General features: G+C 37.4%; 5 protein-coding genes across 8 annotated transcripts in view; 3 read left to right on the top strand and 2 right to left on the bottom strand.

Moving 5' to 3' along the window:
* Positions 1-5,453, top strand: part of LOC126760456 (disheveled-associated activator of morphogenesis 1) — a 64,559-nt gene extending 59,106 nt beyond the window's left edge. For both annotated transcript variants that reach the window (XM_050476099.1, XM_050476100.1), the window contains exons 3-12: positions 380-925; positions 990-1,187; positions 1,247-1,468; positions 1,533-1,710; positions 1,772-2,446; positions 2,506-2,711; positions 2,773-2,909; positions 3,023-3,184; positions 3,249-3,412; positions 4,427-5,453. In XM_050476099.1, the coding sequence (XP_050332056.1) occupies positions 380-925; positions 990-1,187; positions 1,247-1,468; positions 1,533-1,710; positions 1,772-2,446; positions 2,506-2,711; positions 2,773-2,909; positions 3,023-3,184; positions 3,249-3,412; positions 4,427-5,298 (3,360 nt within the window). In that variant the 3' untranslated portion in view covers positions 5,299-5,453. The remainder of the gene's footprint in view (positions 1-379; positions 926-989; positions 1,188-1,246; positions 1,469-1,532; positions 1,711-1,771; positions 2,447-2,505; positions 2,712-2,772; positions 2,910-3,022; positions 3,185-3,248; positions 3,413-4,426) is intronic.
* A 4,747-nt stretch (positions 5,454-10,200) lies between these two features.
* LOC126760475 (deoxyribonuclease-2-alpha) lies at positions 10,201-11,916 on the top strand. The gene is made up of 3 exons (XM_050476118.1): positions 10,201-10,434; positions 10,499-11,212; positions 11,275-11,916. Exons 1-3 carry the CDS (start codon positions 10,322-10,324, stop codon positions 11,549-11,551), a joined length of 1,104 nt encoding a protein of 367 aa, XP_050332075.1. The 5' UTR covers positions 10,201-10,321; the 3' UTR covers positions 11,552-11,916.
* A 539-nt stretch (positions 11,917-12,455) lies between these two features.
* LOC126760464 (ESF1 homolog) lies at positions 12,456-15,152 on the bottom strand. Its single transcript, XM_050476107.1, has 2 exons — positions 14,167-15,152; positions 12,456-14,110 (listed from the first exon to the last, which is right to left on the bottom strand). Exons 1-2 carry the CDS (start codon positions 15,055-15,057, stop codon positions 12,620-12,622), a joined length of 2,382 nt encoding a protein of 793 aa, XP_050332064.1. The 5' UTR covers positions 15,058-15,152; the 3' UTR covers positions 12,456-12,619.
* Positions 15,153-15,560: 408 nt separating this feature from the next.
* Positions 15,561-20,967, top strand: part of LOC126760470 (poly(A) RNA polymerase, mitochondrial) — an 8,551-nt gene continuing 3,144 nt past the window's right edge. Inside the window, exons 1-3 of the mRNA XM_050476115.1 lie at positions 15,561-15,626; positions 15,698-15,827; positions 15,889-16,747. Of these exons, the coding sequence (XP_050332072.1) occupies positions 15,728-15,827; positions 15,889-16,747 (959 nt within the window). The 5' untranslated portion in view covers positions 15,561-15,626; positions 15,698-15,727. The remainder of the gene's footprint in view (positions 15,627-15,697; positions 15,828-15,888; positions 16,748-20,967) is intronic.
* The window catches only part of LOC126760480 (tetraspanin-2A), a 4,060-nt gene continuing 287 nt past the window's right edge, over positions 17,195-20,967 (bottom strand). The window contains exons 1-2 of one of the 3 annotated variants that reach the window (XM_050476128.1): positions 20,886-20,967; positions 17,195-18,353 (exon numbers count right to left, since the gene is read on the bottom strand). The exon at positions 20,886-20,967 is cut by the window's right edge and continues 287 nt beyond it. In XM_050476128.1, the coding sequence (XP_050332085.1) occupies positions 17,572-18,300 (729 nt within the window). In that variant the 5' untranslated portion in view covers positions 18,301-18,353; positions 20,886-20,967 and the 3' untranslated portion in view covers positions 17,195-17,571. The other 2 variants (XM_050476127.1, XM_050476129.1) reach the window with 2 other exon arrangements.

Raw genomic sequence — 20,967 nt, 5'->3', positions numbered from 1 at the left:
GGAGAGTTTGGAGACTTTTAAAATGACGAGAATTTATATATTTAAAATGTATAGAAAAGTGTAGATGTTAATATAAATAAAGTTTTGTAAGTGGAGAGTTTGGAGACTTTTTAAAATAGAGCTTGGAGATTTTTAAAATGACGAGAATTTATATATTTAAAATGTATAGAAAAGTGTAGATGTTAATATAAATAAATTTTTGTAAGTGGAGAGTTTGGAGACTTTTTATAATTTTCTTATACTTGTATCCTAGCAGTAAAACAGCGCCAACCAACATTATTAACTTCTATTTTATGCTTTTTAAAGCTGTGTAACGGTTTTCTTCTCATTCTCAGAAGTCTTAACAAATATTTATACTATTTGTTTTATTTACTTTCAGGATGACGAACCACCGGAGATTTGTGTGGTTGAAGGCGCTTTCACGCTACAAACACTCACACCCACACAACCAATGCCACCCGTGGACGAGTTGGATGCGAAATTTGCTGAACTCGTCGAAGAACTCGATCTGACGGCGCCCAATAAAGAGGCCATGCTCAATTTACCGCCACAAAAGAAATGGCAAATATACTGTTCACGCAAACAACCGATCGACACTACAGATGGTAACACCACATCAATCACACAACCACCCACAGCTGAGTACTACATTGAATACCTAAAGACCTTAGTGCGTTATGTGAGTCTCAGCTTCGAAGATTCCAACAGTCATGAATATTATATGCGTATCGAGGGTCATGGACCGTTTCTTGACGCGTTGAAAACGGCGTTACGCACATCGGCACACAGCTTTGTCTTGCGTTTTGTCGATCTGGATGGGTTGCCTTGTTTACTAAATCTGCTGCAGAAGATGGACATATGCGTCGTGAATAGTTTACTGCATACGAGAATTATTGGTTGCATCAAAGCGTTGATGAACAACTCGGTAAGTTTAGGTATCAACATCTGAAAAAACATATTTGAAGACCTGTCGTTTTTTGTCGTTCTAGACCGGACGCGCGCATGTACTGGCGCATCCCACTTCCATCGACACCATCGCACGTTCGCTGGTGGCGGACAATATCAAAACGAAAATTGCGGCATTGGAAATTCTGGGCGCTGTCTGTTTGGTGCCAGGCGGACATCGCAAAGTATTGCATGCTATGTTGAACTTTCAGGAATACGCGGCGGAGCGCGTGCGGTTTCAGGTGAGTTATGAGTTTAATGAAACAAAAGAAAAGATCTTTGATGGTTACGCCTTTTTTAGACCGTCATAAATGACCTGGATCGCACGAGGGGCACCTATAGCGACAATATCAATCTGCAAACCGCCATCATGTCATTTATCAACGCCGTGCTCAACTATGGACCCGGCCAAGAGAGTCTCGAGTTTCGTCTACACTTGCGTTATGAGTTTCTCATGCTCGGCATACAACCGGTCATCGATAAACTGCGCAAGCACGAGAACGAAACACTTGACAGGCATTTGGTAAGTACAAGTTGTGAGACTAACCAAAATTTCTGACACTCATTTTCTATGAACGAAACCACAGGATTTCTTCGAAATGGTGCGCGCCGAGGATGAAAAGGAGCTGGCGCGCAAGTTTAATCACGAACATGTGGATACGAAAAGCGCAACGGCTATGTTTGATTTGCTGCGTCGCAAATTGAGCCACTCGCCCGCGTATGCACATTTATTATCGCTGCTAGAGCACATGCTCTTGCTGCCATGTGAGTAAAACAACTCCCTTATTTCCTGCTACTTTCCTCAACTTCCATCTCATTTGCACAGATACTGGACCTTGCACACAGCACTGGCTGATGTTCGATCGCGTCGTGCAACAGATCGTCCTACAGTCAGAGGGGCGACCACAAAGCGATATCGATCCCGATGATCCCAATAAAGAGAAGCTATCCTCGCTAACACGGCGTGATCCCGATGTCGCGCCACTACAAATAAACGTTAGCGAAATCGTGCAATTGCTGGTGAAAGAAGAGGAACTGACACAGGCGCGCAAACGTGCCGACGAACTGGAGCGTGAAAATTTCGAAGTGCAATCGCGTCTCGCCAAAAAGGAACAAGAGCTGGATCAACGTCAACAGGAAAAGGAGGATTTGGAGACAAGTTTGGCGCGCATGCGTGAACGTCTGGAAAAGGAGTCGGCGAATCATTCGCAAGCCGTACAACGCGCACAGACCGCAGAAATGAAGGCGGAGGATCTGCAACATCGTCTCATGACCGAACAACAAGAGCGCACACGTCTCGAACGGCTAGTCACCGAAGGTAGCATACCGGACGACCAAAAGGTGGCCGGTCTTACCGGTTGCAATGGCGCCGTATCACCACCACCACCGCCGCCACCGATGAAGGCAATGCCACCACCACCGCCACCGATGGCTGCAGCGCCGCCGCCACCACCTCCATGTCCCGGTGCACCACCACCACCCGCCATGGCGCCAACAATGGGTAAGTAAAAACAAAATTCCAATGACATTAGCAGCACTTAATACGCATTTGATGTGTAGCGCCGCCACCACCTAAAACTGAGGTGCCCAAAAAGAATGTGCCACAACCTTCGAATCCGCTAAAGAGCTTCAATTGGTCCAAATTGCCCGATGCCAAGGTGCAAGGTACGGTCTGGAGTGAATTAGACGAGTCAAAATGGTACAATAACATGGAGTTGGAGTCGATAGATAAACTCTTCTCGGCATATCAAAAGAACGGCGTGGTTGTAAGTTCTTGTTTGGCCAGAATATTTATTTTATATTCATTTTGGTTTCATTTACTTTAAGAATGACGGCTCTGTGGAAGATCTAAGAGTTATGGGCAAACAGCGCACAAAGATACTCTCCGTTATCGATGGACGACGTGCACAAAATTGCACGATACTCTTGAGCAAATTGAAGATGAGTGATGAGGAGATCTCCAAGTGAGTAAAAAATATTTTTTAAGGTAGAAGATATTTGTTGACCAACCTCTGCCCAAGCACATCATCTCACAAAGCTACTCTTACTGATTTCCTTTCAACTTTTTCCTCCACAGAGCCATTTTGTCAATGGACAGCAATGAGCAGTTAGCTCTTGACATGGTGGAACAACTGCTGAAGTTTACACCCTCGGCTGAGGAGCGCGCACTACTGGACGAACACAGCGAAGATATTGAGTCTTTGGCTCGTGCGGATCGCTTTCTTTACGAAATTTCTAAGTATGTTTAATTATTTCATTCAAGGATTAGGTCTTAACTATTCGTTTACTCTAATTGTACTCAGAATCCCTCACTATGAGCAGCGTTTGAAGAGTCTTCACTATAAGAAACGCTTTATGATCACGGTCAATGATCTGATACCGCGCATACGCAGTGTTATGGAGGCATCACGCGAGATAGCGCGTTCGAGACGTTTACGCAAGTTACTGGAACTTGTGCTGGCGTTGGGTGAGTGAAATTTTATTTGAAGATTTAGAACCTCAGACTATTGTAGTCCTTTAATATGAGAATAGTTACATAAATTAAGTTTTTGAAGCGGTCGTTTTGGAAGAGGTCTGCAAATTGGGAATTTTATGATGGATATAAATACATGATAAAAAATTGATCGAAGAGGCGAACTGTCTCGTCGGGGCTCGAATGGGAAAAGTGATTTCAACGTAGAAATTCTCGTCAATATGATTTACTCGGTTGGAAACATATCGGCGGTCTCTGTGGGTCATAATTTGATAGTCAATCGACTGCTTTCGATTTTTCGAGTTATCAAGTCGATTTTGAATTTTTCTACAAACACCCGGAGCCTTAAGCTTATGATCTTAGAATAAGTGTTTCGGGCTCTGTGGATGATTCTTTAGGTGTCCATCGACTGTTTTCGATCTTTTGAGTTATCAAGTCGATTTTTAATTTGTCGACAAAAACCCGTAATCTTAAGTGTATGATCTTAGGATCAGTTGTTTAGGCTCTGTGGATGATTCTTTGTGATTCAATCGACTGCGGTCGTCATTTCGAGTTATTAAGGTCTTCATCGACTAGATGAGTTTTTAAGGGTCGCTCATTCTGCGAATAAAATACACAAATAATTGTTAGTTGAGAGAGGAGATAAACCTTCTGGTAAAGAGAGACTCGATTACTGATAAAGGAAGTCTTAAGAACTTATCCCAAAAAATTCGGGTTTACAAAAACGGATATTGAATAATATATGGACAGGGTTTGTAAGTCCGCAACAATCTGAATTTTCTATTGGGAATTTCAAACGATTCAAGAGCCAGGTGTGTAATCTTCTAAGAATTGTCTCAAAAGCACAGGAATGTTACCATATAACAACAGGTCGTTGCGATATAAGCTTACAAGGTTTGGAATAGATCCATGTTAAGGTCTTGAAGGTTGAAATACTAAGCAATAGGCAGGTTGATCTTCAGTAACTTGCGTTTCGAATTTTGATATTCTTTTCCTTTGCACTTTCAGGTAACTACATGAACCGTGGAGCGCGCGGCAATGCCTCTGGCTTCCGGCTCGCTTCGCTAAATCGTCTAGGTGACACCAAATCCAGCGCCGCCAAAGGTACCACGCTATTGCACTATCTGGTGCAAATGATCGATAAGAAATTCAAAGATTTGCTCAAACTTGAGGATGACATACCGCACGTACGTGAGGCGTCCAAAGTCTCGCTTGCCGAGATGGACAAAGACATACAAATGTTGCGTACCGGTTTAGCGGATGTGGCGCGTGAAATCGAATTCCATCGCTCTGCGGGACCAGCACAAACGGGCGATCGCTTTCTACCTGTTATGCGCGAATTCCATGCGCAAGCTTCGGTGCGTTTCGCCGAATTGGAAGATAAATTCCAGGATATGAAGACGCGTTTCGATCGCGCCGTACGCCTATTCGGTGAAGACGGCGCTGTGCTACAACCCGATGAGTTCTTCGGCATTTTCGACACATTCTTGACCGCGTTCACAGAAGCGCGTCAGGATAACGACAACTTCCGTAAGCGTCTGGAGGAGGATGAAAAACGTGCCAAACAGGAGGCTGAGCTTAAGAAACGCACCATCGAGCGCAAGAACAAAGAGGGATTAATGTCGTCGGTGGCGCGCAATTTAGGCCTTACGTCGTCTGCGAGTACGACGGGTCGCGATTCGCCGGCGAAGACAGGCGACAACAATAAAGGCGAGTTCGATGATCTAATATCGGCGCTGCGTACCGGCGATGTCTTCGGTGAGGATATGGCGAAGTTTAAGCGCTCGCGTAAGACGCGCGCCAGCAATGGCAGCGCGTCACCGCCGCGGCATGGACTGCATCGTGAGGAAAGTCGCGAGCGCACAGTGCGACGACAGTGAGCAGTTTTAAGCAGCGCAAGCGCAAATTAGTAGGAATTCTAGGTGCCGTGTAAGCGGAAGCTTTTTGTATTCAGATAAAGAATAATCTCACTGTAATGATAATGACGCAGCGCAGACTGCGTAGCAATTAGTTATTGATATAGATGGATAAAGAATTGGTAGAAAAGCTATGAATGTGTGTAAATTTGCTGAGGCGGTTGGACGCGCTCAGATTTTTGTAGCTCCAGTGTAAGCAAACAGCACGCGATATATGTACGTATATGAAGTAATGCTATTATTATTATTATGATTACCTATTAAATACTATTATTATTATTACTAAAAGCTATTTAAATATATATACATAAGTTTGTAAAAATTTGAATTTTATTTATATTCATAAATGATATAATTGCACTAAAATAAATATAACGAAATATATAATTGAAAAAAAAAAACACGTCTACCATAATTATTTCTTATGTTAAATAAAAAGCTTTAGTGGAAAGCTCAATTTCTTTAGATATAATTATTATTATTGGAGAATCGGAGCTTTAGCCAGCGAAAACTTAAAAAAATTGGCACAAAGCTTTCATAGAAAGCTCACTCTTTCTAACCGCCGTAAGCTTTAAGAGTTGTTGAAACCGAGATTTTATGGTAAGCTCACTTGTTCTTTTTATATAGTCAATAGATAACTTTTATAAGGCCAAAGCTTTTATACATAGTTAACTTTTTTCTTTTTATAAAAAAAGTTTTAAACTTCGAAAGCTTTCAGAATATTTACATAAATGTTTTATGAAAAGGCTTGAAGCTTTTATGGAAAACTCATTTTCGTTTATTTTGTTTCTTTGTAATCAATAGAAAAGAATCGAATAATAGTATTGCTGTGAAAGCTTTCAGAATATTTCCCTATAGCTTTCATGGAATGAATCTGATCATTCCTACTATTATACCATAACTTGACTGATAATGAATTACAAATTCGCACAAAATATAAAATCAAGGGTCCTTAAAAGTACTCACTTTCTTCTTTTTATGCAATCAATAGAATTTGATAATCGATTCTTCAACTGTGATAGCTTTCAAAATATTTTTATGGAGCTTTAATGGCATGTTCAGATCTCTTATTTTAAAATTTTTAATGTTATACGGCACACACAATGACATTAAATTACAGTTTTACACCAGCTCAGGTCTAAAGATTTAATGCCATATAAAATTAGGTGTTCTTGAAAGTTATATACTGTCATGAAGCTTTAGAAGCTTTTTCACATGCAGTTTTTATATTTTAGAACGCCCTTGGTAATAGAATATTTATTTTGATCGTCCCCTGACAACATACCTTCAACTGTGATAGCTTTCAAAATATTTACATAGAGCTTTCATGGAATGCCAGTGTTTTAAGAAAGTTTTTCCGGTTATACCCTATTGAGACTGAACAAAAGTTGAGGGTTAAACATTTAATGCCACAAAAAATTAGGGGTCCTTGAAAATTCAATACTGCTAACGCGGTTTCGAAGCTTTTCATATGCAGCTTTTTTATACTTTTTAAATGCATGTTTTTAATAGTCAATTAGAAATGTGATAACTTACAAAATATTTGCATAGAGCTTTCATGGAATGCTTTAATTTGTTAAGAAAGTTTTTCATCTATTATACCGTACATATTTACATAATACAACAAATAATCGCTCGAGGGTTGAAACATTTAATGGCAAATAAAATTAGGGTCGATTCCTAACGTTCTCAAAGTAATGAAAAAAACCTGCGTTTTAAGAAAGGATTTGGATTGAAAGGATTTTCACTCAAGAACTGAAGTCAATGGACCACCATACACATCGTGAATTTGCTGATTTTTACTTGGAACAACTTGAAAACGATAACGGTTTTTTTAAGAAAATCACCTTCTCCAATGAGGCTCACTTTCATCTGAGTTGTGCGGTAAATAATAACTGTCGATTCTGCTGCGTAGAAAATCCACAAATTATTCATGAACAACCATTGCGTTCACCTAATTTGACAGTTTGGTATTTTTTTTTGGTGGAATCATCGGTCCAAACTTCTTTCGAAATGAAGCTAATGACACCTTAAATCTATGGAGATCGGTGAGATGACTAACTTTATAAAGCCACACAGCACATGCAACAACCGAATAATTGCGAAAAAGGCTTGGAGATTCAATTATTTCAAGAAATTGTGACATTGAATGGTCTTCAAGTTGAGATTTAATACCATTAGACTACTTCTTATGGGGTTATTTGAAGTCATTGGCCTTTAGCAATAAACCAGACTCTCTTTCAAGCTTTGGAAGTCAATATTGAACGTGCTGCAGATGAATACGACTTGATTTAAAGCAGAAAGTACTCAAAAGTTAATTTCATCGAATTCATTTCTGCAATATAAATTGAATGGATTGTGCTTCAATTAAATTTAAAAAAAACATTGTATTTCCTTTGTTTGAAAAGAAATCATATCACTCTTATTGGAAAATCATGTATTTAGAAGTTATTTGGAATGTTAGATATACGTAACCGGAAATGGACAGGAACTGTCGTCAGTTTTAGCCTCCAAAATTTCTTGGGGCATGTTTTAAGCTTATTTATCATAACTGAATGGAAAGAAAATAATTTAAATTTGGTCTAACGAAAGTAAGGAGGAAACAGACATATATAATTAAGAAGCGGCCAGTGAATGTCTGAAAATCAAATTATTTGGAATATTTTGGAAGAGATCAAAAAGTGAGCAATTTAAAAATAAATAAAATTTACAAGTATTTACAAAGTGGCTTAACGGATTGCCGCAGAAATACAACTGTTTAATGAACCATATATAACTAAATCTGTCATTTAATCGCTGTAGTATCTGAGCTCTCTCTTGTTGCAGGAATTAACTGCTTATAAAATTCATGAGGCTATCTCTCTCTCTCTGCTTTTCTATCTCTCTCTCTCTCTCTCTTTCTCTCTCTCTATCTCTGTGGCATTCGCTAAGGATTACTAGAAGACGCACTTCTGTTATTTGATCAGTAATATCAATATCAAATATGTATGTACATATGTAAATTACTTCAGAATAAATAGTCGTTTGTTTGTCTGTTTCATATGAGATATGATACCAGAGTTTCAATATTAACCCAGTACTGAAAAGCTACAGTTTAATTTTTTTTTTTTCTTGTGATTTGTATGATAGTCTGAAAAAAAGCAATTTTCCCCACAACTATTCTCTTTGAGTAATCCATAAATGTCTAAAAGAAATAAAAAAAAGGTCTTATTTACTTTTAATATATCGAAACATAAGACTGGCCCGTAAAAAGCACTGATTTTTTTTTTTTTTTTTTTGGTATACAAACGCTTCGGTGCAGTTTGACAACGCTCGAATAGTCAGGCAGAGCGCGTTTAAGACTCACAAAAAGTTATTTTTGTTGGAAGCATATAACCAAGACTTTCCACACTTAAAAACCACATGAAATTAAACATAATGCTATCAAATATGTTAGATTTTAGTATAGTTATTCACTCTTAAGGCATTTTTCTCATGAAAACAGCTGATTTCCGACTTTCTCTGAGATATTATATCACTTTTTGGATAGACGATTTGTACACAATATTATGTGAGCTCATTTTTCCAGCATTAAAGGAAAGTAATTACAATAATTCATAAAATATAACTATAAAACCCTATATACCCTGCACAAATAAAAAAGTTTTCTACAAAAGATGTTAATTTTGATCGGTCAATATTTATTGGATCAGTATGCAATAGAAATGCGATCTGAACAATTTCTCCGGAGTTTTACCTTTGTCTTGGAACATAATCCACGCCAAAATTTGTGCAGATATCTCCTTAAATACAATAGTTTTTTATACAATATTTTGATTTTGATCGTTCCGTTTGTATGGTAGCTATAGGCTACTTAGAGTGAAAAAGATGAATTCAAACTTTTAAGTAGATATCTCTGATACATGTACATAATGGGCTGTCAAAAAAGTCTTGCGGTATTTTTATTGAATTTTTTTTTTTATTGAAATTGAAATGAATTTTTGATGACTCACGCCCAGCTCTTGACCGATGCTACGGCTGCTACTATGCCGGTCTCTTTCGACCAATTCAGCGATTTTATCGCAATTTTCGACGATAGGCCTTCCGGAGCGTGGCGCATCTTCAACCACCTCTACACCAGAACGAAAACGTTGAAACCATCGTTGTGTGGTGGAAATGGAAACTGTATCGGGTCCATAAGCTGCACAAATTTTATTGGCGGCTTGAGTTGCATTTTTGCCTTTATCGTAGTAGTACTGTAAAATATGCCGTATTTTCTCTTTATGTTGCTCCATGTTTGCGACGCTATAACTCACGAACGACTTAAAAGAAACGACAATCAATCAAACACGAGTTGGCGCGTGAAATGAGCTTTCCAAAAAGGTATAGCATGACCCGATGCGACGAATAAAACTAGAACTACGCGCTTTCAGCGCCAACTGGCGAAAATACCGCAAGACTTTTTTGACAACCTAATATATATCTGAGGACCTAATTCGCGTTGCTAAATCGTTTCAGCTGTTCATGCTGTTCATTTACATATACATTTTGTAGGGTATCCGACGTTGCGTTTTTGATTTTTCGGACCAGTACTAGTTCCAAATTCATTAGTTTCTAACCACTGTAGAAATATCGGTTTTCCCTACAGGGTCGTTCGCAGCATTTGTAATACAATGCTAGCTTATCGTAGCGGCTGACTCATTTTAAATATTACATACAGACATGCAAACAAAAGATTTCAGTAAGCAATGGCAAAAGATAGCACGCTTGATTCATTGATTTGGCTGTTTTGTTCTCAACGACTTATGTATGTATGTGTTTTGATTATGCTGCGAGGCGCAAGTGTTTATATTAAATTGAGCGACTTTAAGGAACTCAGTTTAAAACTGAGTTCGTTGAAAGCAAGACGGACTTTTATTTGGACAAAAGTGATTTGTTAGGATCTCTTTAGGTGGAGAGTGGCATTTAGTTTTGCTTGAATTTTATTTAAATTGCTTCAACAACCGTTATGCGCCGCAAACTCTTGCTGCTGTGCTTGTTGCCCATTCTCTGCGGGTTGGCTGCGAAGAAAGCGGCGCCAAATGTGGCATGTAGAGATGAAAATGGCGCATTGGTTGACTGGTGAGCACAAAAATGTATTAATTATAAGAAATAATAGTTTAACAACCCCCTTTCCCCCCAACAGGTTCTACATGTACAAATTACCGCGCATACACACACACTACGGCGCCCGACGCAACAGCAGCGGCTTCAACTACCTCTACATTACAAGCAACAGCTATGATGCCTGGCGTTTGTCGACGCACGAAGTCACCTCGACCGAGTCCATGCCAGGCAAACTACTACAACCGCTCTTCGACGATGAGCGCGTGCTGTTGGTGGCCTACAACGACCAGAAACCCAACAGCAACTCGAGCACGCCGAAAGCACACGCGAAGGGACTGCTGGCAACAGATGGCGAGACGGCAGTGTGGTTGGTGCATTCGGTGCCGCGTTACCCGGAAATACCCGTTTACAAATATCCGCTCACAGGCGGGCGTTATGGTCAGAGTTTCCTCTGCATGTCACTGCAGGGCAGCGAAGTGGATAAGGTGGCCACGCAATTGCGGCTAATGGTGCCGCTGATTTACTACACGCGCACACCCGAAGCGGTGCTCGCGCGCTTTCCCATACTGCAGCAGGTGGTGGCGGGTAAGTGGCAGCGGGAGGCACCCTTTCAAAATAAAGTCAAGCTGTCGACGCTCGGCGGCACAAAATTCAAATCGTTTGCGAAGAGCGGCAAGGCGGTAACAGAACTGTATGAGGATGTCATAGCGCCGGCGCTGGACGTCAATCTGCTGGTGGAGACCTGGCGTAATGGTGGCGGTAATTTGGAAACCAATTGCACGCGGAGCGACAAGTAAGTAGAGAAATTATTTATTTTATTTAAAAAAAAATAATATTCTTATTTTTACATCGCAGAGTCTACAACATACAAGAAATCAAAGAACAACAACTGCAAATCGCTTTCAACACCACATCCGATCACTCGAAATGGGCGGTATCGCAGGAGAGCGGTTTTCAGCTCTGGCGTTGGCGTGTCGGCGGCGCGGATTGGCTTTGTGTGGGCGACATTAATCGGCAGCGGGATCAGCTGGTGCGCGGCGGTGGTAGCGTTTGCTTGAAGAACAGCAAGGTGGCGCAAATTTATAGGCAGCTGATACAGGGTTATGAGCCATGCCCAAGGCAAATTAATTGAAACGAATGAATGCAAGCGATAGTGGGAGGTCTAAAATTAGTCTAAGTACATACTTACATACAAATGTATGTATATAGTTATGTTAACTAGTAAGATAAAATGTTTAATGACTTAAGTTTATTGCGCTTTTTGCGGATTTTTAATATTCCCACAGCTCACATAACCTCAAAACTTTAGAAATATTAACTCATGTTATCCTTAGCGTTTTTTGTTGTTGTTGTTGCAGCTGCAAAAACTTTGCTTAAATAATTTTGAGTAATGCTGTCGAGTTGACAGACCTTGGTTGAATAAAAATATTAAGTTCGGCTTACATTGACTCGACTGTCTGTCGACTGTGCCATAGTCCTTACTATTCACTAAATTTATTCAACGAATCGAATATAAATTCGTCAGGTCTACGTAACCGGAACGGACCCGTTTTTTTATCCGGCCAAGGACTGTCAACTCGGCAATATTCTGCCGCTACAACAACAACAGGAGCTGAGCTGACGACAGTCGGGTCTACATAACCGGAACGGACCCGGATTTTTATCCCACCAGGACTGCCAACTCGGCAGAATTCTGCCGCCACAACAAAAACAACATCAAATTAAGTTATTGTATGGAAAAACGTTAGCTATTTTTTTTATCAAACACACACTCATTCTATGAAACATATTTCACTCATATCAATTAATATTACAAATACTCTAAATATTATGAACTTTAATTAATTATACACTCACCTGCCCGCATTTTATGTAGCAGTCGCTTTAGAGAAACTTTCGAAAACTCCTTACTGCAGGCAAAAAAAGTTAATATTTTTTGTCAAAATTTTGCACAATTTGCGCTCGCATTCAACACAACATATTCATCACACAGTAAAACATACACACATTGTTAAAATATAAGCATATGTGACTCATAATTTTTATGAAATTCGCATGAAAATTTTTATTTTCACTTTTTAAGGTTAAAATTTTAAACTTAATAGTTTTAGCATATTTTGACTATAACTTCATTCTGAACTTTTTACACACACACAACTTTATCATTGTAAAATTAATAAAAAAAAACAAGTTTTTAAAATCACTTCTGCTGCTTCATTTGAATTTTGCGCTTCAAACTCTTCACCAACAGCGTGTTCTCCAATTGTTTTTTCGGCCTTTTGACTTCTACTTCCTGCGTGTCAACATCATTACCGTTTCGTAAGCCCTCGTCACCATGTCGGCGTTTCAGCTTTTCTTGTATAATCAACTCCATCGCTTTGGTCTTCTTGAAGTGTGAGTCGGTGGGATCAATATTGAATTTGGCCGATGTGTAAACAGCCTTGAAACGGTCATCATTTATATTTATTTGGAAGTTATCTTCGACTGGTTTCGTTTCTTCCGCAATTGTGGATTTCGATTTTTTCAATTGTTTGCGTCGCTTACGTTTGGATTTGGTTTCTTGTTCGGATTTAAGTATTTTCTCTAAGCTGAAATGTTGCTTGCCTTGCTCTTCTAAATCGTCATCGTCCAAGAGTAGTTGCAGCTCCTTCGCTTGTTTTTCCGCTTCTTCTGCAGCCTGCTGCTTATCCAAATCGTTTTGCTGTTTCTTTAGTTTATCGCGTTTTTTCGCTTTGGGATCAACGTAATCGCCATTGGCGAATTCTTCCGCAAAATAGGGATCGTTCATATCAATGCCATCAGGTATGCTGTCCGAATCTGAGGAATCCTCGGCGTCCGGATCTAAACCACGCGCTTGTAATTTTTTCTTCTTTCGTTCCTCTTTGCGTTGCTTATTCTTTTCGCTACGTTTTTGCAGCACTTTTTCGATGGGCGTTAGATGCTGTTTCTTGTTTTGCTCCTCGGATTCTTCTGCATCCTTATCTTTGTCGTCCTTTTGCTGATCCACATTCCAGCTTATCTCCATTTCAAATTTATTATTCTTCTTTTTCTGTTCTTTCTCATTGATTTCCGCAAGCAGCGCTTTGTATTTGTTAATTATTTCATCCTTTTTTCTTTTAGGTTTTTCGGCTTTTACTTTGTCATTTGATTTGTTTGGCTGTTCAGACTCATTTTGTTGCCCCTCTTCAACTGCTGTTTCTTCGCTACTATCATCATCTTCCTCACTGCTGTATGCAACCATCTTCCGCAAATCCTTGTCACTAATTTCATTCAATTTTCCGCTGGATAATTTCTCGCCCAGTTCTTGTCGTTCCACTGCGGTTTCATCCCAAGTCAGATCGACTTTAGCCTGTTGTAAAGCCGTTGTTGTAAACTGGCGCGGTTTATAGCCATTTGTATCAGGCAAATCAGTGCAAACATCGGTCGGCTCGTCTTCGTCAAAAGTGGTATCGTCGGGTATGAAGCGTAAATCAACACGTGTTGCTGAACTTTCATACTCAATACCATCGCATTCTTTATAAATTTTGTCAGCCGTTGCAATGCTGTCAAAAACAGCCACGGCATAGTAATAACGCAAGCGATTTAATTGATACTGACGCAGCTTTTCCATGTGATATTCATCGCCCTCCTCCGCATCGCTATCTTGCTCTTTGACTATCTCCTCGTCGTCTAAGTCAGATTCAGCTGCGTCCTAGAACAAACATAAAAGTTAAGTATATGTCTAATTAAAAGTTATGTAAAAAATACCTTTGCACCATTCACCTCCTTTCCAAGTCCAACAAGTTCAGTAGGTCCGTGTACATCCTCTTCCCGCATACGCTCTTTTCCAAATTCCGATGGATAAATTTTCACACTCAGAACACTACCTCCAGGTGGCAGAAATGAACTAAATAACACCATTAAATCCACAGCACGTATGCGATCCCAGTCCATATTACAAACCGCCAATCTGTTTGTAGACTCTTCTGTAGTCTCCGCTTCTTGATCTAATTCGCCCCAAACATGATCGATATTTGCCTCAAGATCATCTTCTTCATCAGTGGACTCATCATCCGATGAAGAATCGGTTACAAGTCTTCCTTCACCACGTGCATAATCAATATTTGGATTCAATAAACGTTCACGTAGCGTTTTTGGCACTTCCTCGCCATCGCTAACAAGTTCATCATTTGCACCTTCCTCTTCTTCACTGGGCGTGCTCTCGCCTGAATCATCTTCACGAATTATAGCTTTTTCTTCTTTGCGACGCTCCAACTCCTCCTCCGCTTCATCATCATCATCAACACCAGTTTTCTGTTGTTTACTTTCATCTTCGTCTGTTTCGGTGTCTGATGAATTGAGCTCATAGTATTTGCGTAGATCATCGGCATTACTTTTATTAATACGTCGCCCATACTTATCCACTGTGTACTTCACTTTAAATTTATTATCAGTAAACATGCCCTGGAAGCGCTTATCTATCTTCACTTTGCGCTGTGTCATAGGAATACCACGAAAACGTGGATCATTGACCAAGTGCTGGAAACGTTCATCCTGCCATATAGCGGATGACGTTGACGGCGCATTGGATGCGGCTTTATCTTGTGTTGTATCATTTTTCTTCACTTTTGCTAATTTTTGTGGTTTGTCTTTGGCCATTTCGCAAATTAAATTCTATAATACACTATTATATCTCACGTAAGCTTAACAAAACACAAAAATTCACTATTTGTAGCGGTAGAAATGCCAAAATATTCCGCACGTGCAGGCAATGCAGAGATGTTTAATGTCACATTGCTAGGGTGGCCAGAAGTCATGTTCTGAAGTGATTTTGATATAACTGTTATAATTAATTAATGAAAATTATTTTTAAAAATACAAAATACATTTTTTAAAGTTGTCTATATATATCAGCATAACTGTGCCGTTCTCCATGTTAATTTAAAAGATTGTGAAATAAACCCACGAACTCAATTCATTGGTAAAAATCCTATATGCTTTAATCATTTAGAACTAAAATAATATAATTAAGTTTTAATTTATTTCAAAGGAAAAAAAAAACAATTGCTTAAATATTATTTCATATTTGTATTATTTAACGATGAGTATTCAAATAACGATTACTTATATTATATTCGTAGGATTTGCATCACTCAACACTAGCAACAGCTGTTTAGTTCAACGTAACCTCATAGAATTTCTTTGACCGCTAAACTTTGGTTCCTTTGGTTTGTATATTCTGTTTTACTATATTAATTATACATATTTATTAATACAATAATGTTACTTTTCTTTAAAGACACTTGTCAATCATTTGATAAAGTATATAATGCATTTTTTGATGAGAAGCAATACAAAACAGTTTCTATTTTGGAGCAAACATCTATACAGAACATGTACCTCAAGAACACTAGCTAGCGAAGCTAAAGGTAAGCAATTTTCAACATTTCTCAGTACTAAATTTTGATAAAATTTTGATACTACTTTTAGAAAAAATCGCATACAGTGAAATGATGCAACAGCGCCAGCAACAAGCCACTCGCAGCATTGTGGTGCAAGTCCAATCAGAAAATTCATTCCCTGAATTGTATAACTATTGCGCTAGTTTTGGAGAAATCTTAAGTGCACATCATTACCGCATACAACAGGAAGAGGAACAGCACTATATATTATTAGAGTTTGGCAATGCACAAGAAGCATCAGCGGCTATTACCGCATCAGCGTACAATGATGAATTGTCTAGTGTGCCAGCACATTCACCTTTTCTATGGTTTAGAGCGACAAGTGGCAAGCGCGCACTCAAAGCAGCGGCAAAATCCATCAAAGCGACTTTAGCTGGAGTTAACGGCACCACAATGTTGGATAGCAATGCTTTGACGGAACTCTTGTGTGCGGCACCAAATTTAGATCAACAAATATTATATCTACATCAACACACTCAGCTTAATGACCTTGGTGTGCGTTTACGCTTTCTTGCTGCATTACAGGTGCAACAAGCGGTGTCGGGTATGTTCCCCAACGCAAATGCACAACCCTTTGGTTCATCGGTGAATGGTTTCGGCCGAATGGGTTGCGACTTGGATTTGATATTGCGTTTTGATCGAGAAGTTGTTGGTGCAACTACCGCGCAGCAGCGCAATCAAGAGTCACGACTTGTATTTCACACTAAGGAGAATCTAACAAATGGGCGTTCGCAAACCCAACGACAAATGGAAAGTATTGGTGATATGTTACATCTATTTTTGCCCGGTGTTTGTCATGTGCGACGCATATTGCAAGCGCGTGTGCCGATTATCAAATATCATCATGAGCATCTTAACTTGGAGGTGGATCTATCAATGAGTAATCTGTGAGTATCACTTTTAAATTATTTACTATTGTATGATAATGAACAAGTGTAGTGTTTGTGTGTATTTTTCTATCAACGTCATGAAATAATCGGTTTAACATTTAATAAGGGTGCCACAAATAATTAAAACGTTCCGTGCGCTATATTGTAATACTTTGTGAAAATTTATCTACGAAAAGTTTCGATAAGTTCTTTATGTGTGATAAATTTTTAATCCGTTTGCACTGAGGCTAGAAAACGATGAGCGGTAGGCCTTTTTAATTGAAGTACTTTAACTGTCGGACGGAGTTAAAAATCATTGGAAGAACTTCTTGGAATTTTAAAATTTATTAGATATCTTTATGATCTTGTATCACACCTCAAAATGCTATTTATTGTCTTTGAAGCAATAAATATTTTTGTAATTTATCTTAAATACTCCGTTCCCCGAAAAAAGAGTAACGCTGATTGATAGCAACACTGTTTTCTTGTTATTTTCTTCCAAGTGCAGAAGAAAACACAAATATTTATTTATTAACGATTTCATTAAAACTATTTGTGCGCTTAGGTGTATTTGTAAAGTTTTCATTTTGTTAACCAAACTTAAAATTCTAATGGATAACTGTAAAAATTAAAATGCATGACAAATATGTATGTAGTAGTATGTAAAAAGTTCATTCGGCGGTTTTGTGGTAAAAAACTAAAGTTGTAAAATTGTCGGTTTCCAACGGAACTCAATGCGCGCATTCATCGCTAAATATAAAAGTACGCATCCCCAGCAACAATTATTGTGCATATTCGACTCCCAACATCGTCTGCTACTATTTTCCGCTCACTGTAATTACTCAATGTCGATAAGTCTGCGCTTCATCCTCCTCCTTTTTAACAGCTTGCACCAGCACTAAACTCAAAATGGCGCACACCACATTCAACATCGCCAACCCCAGGGCCACACCCACAATCCAAGATGTCTTGCCCTCGAAAAACCAAGTCAACTCATCGACACAACCGTTAAAGAAACAATTACCGCTCACTGTGTCGCGACATGAGTTTGGCAGTGGCTGATGCAAATTCCAATAATCCCATGGTCCCGTAGCGCCACAGCAGCCAATATTGCTTTGTATCATATTGAGCACATACGATGAATGTGCGTACTCCGAGGTGCTTACCAAATAAGTCAGCGAGCGCTGTAACAACGGCTGCAAGCTCGAGTTCATGGTGCTGTAATCGAGCAAAACCGCCGAACCGGCTACACCGGCGACAAAACCAAACACCTGTGTGCCGAGAAAGACCAAAAGCGCCAAAGTGTTCTCCATCAAAGCGCTAAGGCAACCCAAAAATGTCACCGCCATCATGATTATGCTTGTGCCAATTAATATGTAGACGCCAATATAAAAGGTTTGTGCCTGTAAAATTGTCAGCCAATTGCTGAAACCCTCTTCGGCGCGCAGCCAGACGGAAAGCGCGAACAGCGCCGTGGCCAGCATCCATGCGACAATATTGAGACAGAAAAGCGTGTACTTTACGCAGCCAATTTGCTTCTCCAGCGTATTCTCCTGACGCCCCAAACCCATTTTGTTGTCTATGTAAACGTTTCAATGATTTTGTTATGTTCAAAGGCGATTAACTGTAATGAGAGCAAGAGAGAAGGGGGATTGTTTAGTATGCTTATTAATACAAGTTGTACAGTTGTTAGGCTTTTTAGGTTAATTTTTTCCTTAAAATTCTGCTGACGAATTTATTGCAGTTTTTAATATATTATTTTAATTTATAATTTTTGTTTTAATATACTTTTAATTATAATTATTATAGTTGTTTTTATTATATTTTTATAATAATTGTTTGTATTATCTTTATTATTAAATTTTTTCTTTATTGTCTTTTTTTATGTATTTGAGTTATAATAGAGAAATAGAGAATAGTTTAGGCTTTTTAATTCAAGTTGTACAGTTTTTATAACTTGATTATTTTCTTTAAGTAAAAATTTGGCTTAGTTAAAGCAACCTTTTATAATAATTATTATTTGTTTATTAAAATTATTTGTTTTATGTCATAAGTAGTTTATTATAATCTTTTTTTTAAATATTTCGTTTTAATATGAAAAAAACCTTTATAATATATAAAAATATTAAAAAAAAAAAATTTTTTTAATTATATTTTATTTTAGTATTTTTTGTAAATATTTTTAACGATACTTTTTTTTATTTTTTATTACAAATTTATATGCAATTGAGCTATCAGTTTTGTGCAAATACAGTTGGCGCTGACTTAATCAATTACTTTATCAATTTTGTAGATAAAATGCCTATATTAGAGTATGACTAATAGACAAATAACTTAAGCTGGCAAGTGCCTTTAACAAAGTTCGCATTTAATTAAGGTTTCGACGTCTTCATTTGTTACATTTAATTTATGAAAGTTTTCTTTGCACATAATTTATTATAAAACATGATCAAGAGTTTAATTGTATAAAATAAAAAAATGTTTAAGTTGCGTTGCACGCAAAAAGCACTTAACTGCACTTGTACTTATGTAATTTTGTTTATTATATTTTATTAATTAATTGCTTTCACTATATTTTTAACTAATTTTTTATGAATTTGAAAATATTTTTTTAATAATTTATTTTTTATTGTTTTTCTTTAACATAATTAAATTAAAAACACTTTTCAAACGTGTTTCTCTGCGATTTTGTATTATTTTTAATTTCTTTTATATAGTTTTTTTTACATTTGTTTCATAATATTTTTTTTTTTTTGCTTTCTAACTAAATTTAACAATGTCGCGTACTTCGAGACAGACCACTATATTTTTTACAGGTTACAATTACTCGCTCAACTTTGTCAATTTATTTTTTACACATTTCTTATGGCATTATCTGTGTGTGTTTAGCAAATATTGTTATCAGCCCAGCGCTATTGATGATTAATATTTTTGGTGTTGCAACGACAGGTGCTTTGGTACACTAATGCGCGTGTGAGGTCATCAAAAATTTTAAAATAAGCGGAATTTGTGTGTTTCAGAACTGTTTTTGTGTTAAATTTTTGTATATTTGCAGATTCGTTAAGCTTGTAAATCAAAGTTTTTATTAATTTTATACAAAAATGCTTTTGTAGAATTATATTTTTGGTTTTTAATTAAAATAGCGCAAAATATTTATTTGTTGTTTTTTATATAAAATTATTTGTGCATTTTATTTTATTAAAAATATATACATATGTAACCTGGTCTACGGAAAGGGAGCTTAGGTGTCAAAAAAAAGGAGAACAATTAATGAGATAACGAGAAACTGACGATTATTTTTAACAGCTTTTCCCAGAAAACTAGTTTTCGCACGTTAGCTCCCTTTTCGTAGACCAGGTCACATATATATAATTTTTTTATATATACATATGTATATTTTTTTATTTTTAATGTAATTTGATTTATTTTTAGTTTATTCGAATTAACTTTTTTTTCGCCATTTGCTTTTAATTTTATTTTTCTTTATTCTTTTAATATTTATATTTTAATATTTTTTAAATTTTAATAGTTTTGATTTATTTATTGTTTTATTATTTACGTTTTGTTGTTTTATTTTATTTTTCATACATATTTTTTTATCACATTTGTTGTTGTAATTACTTTACTTTTTATCTAATTGCGCTATAATTCTGCTACATTCACACACATTTTTCTCTTTCTTTGCAAAGTGAACACGCCAACGCCCTCGTTTTTTCGACGAGTTTCCTAACAAGAGTTGTTGCAACATTTGCAGTTCCAAATTAAATATATAAAAATAAGTAAATCAACATTTTGAAATTTTGTTTCTAAACTTAAACTTTTTGATTTTTATTTTCATTTATTTTATTATGAAAATATATTTAATCGCTGTTACCATGTAAAATATCACCTTTTAAATATTTAATCTCTTTCAAAGTTTTTTGAAAAATCGCTGCACGCACAAAAAATTGTAACCAATATAAGCTTAATTTTGTTTTTGAATTTTTGTTTCGTTTTAATTATTATTTGATAATTTTTATTTTGAATATTTCTCTTTCCTCAAAATTTATGCAGTAAAATTTGACCTCGTTGCTGGTCTTCCTCCACTGTTCGTATTCGTTGTCGTTCGTTTAGAATTCGCTAAAGAAATCTGTTACAACGTTTTGTGAAAACATACCTCAAACCCACGGCTAACCAATAACTATGCGCCCAAGAAAACTTACAAAACAAAAATTCGAAAAAACCGCGTTCACTCTTAG

Source organism: Bactrocera neohumeralis, chromosome 5, assembly GCF_024586455.1.
Source record: "Bactrocera neohumeralis isolate Rockhampton chromosome 5, APGP_CSIRO_Bneo_wtdbg2-racon-allhic-juicebox.fasta_v2, whole genome shotgun sequence".
NCBI lineage: Eukaryota > Metazoa > Arthropoda > Insecta > Diptera > Tephritidae > Bactrocera > Bactrocera neohumeralis.
Note: the sequence above shows the minus strand (reverse complement) of the source record. Positions and strands in the feature narration are given on the sequence as shown.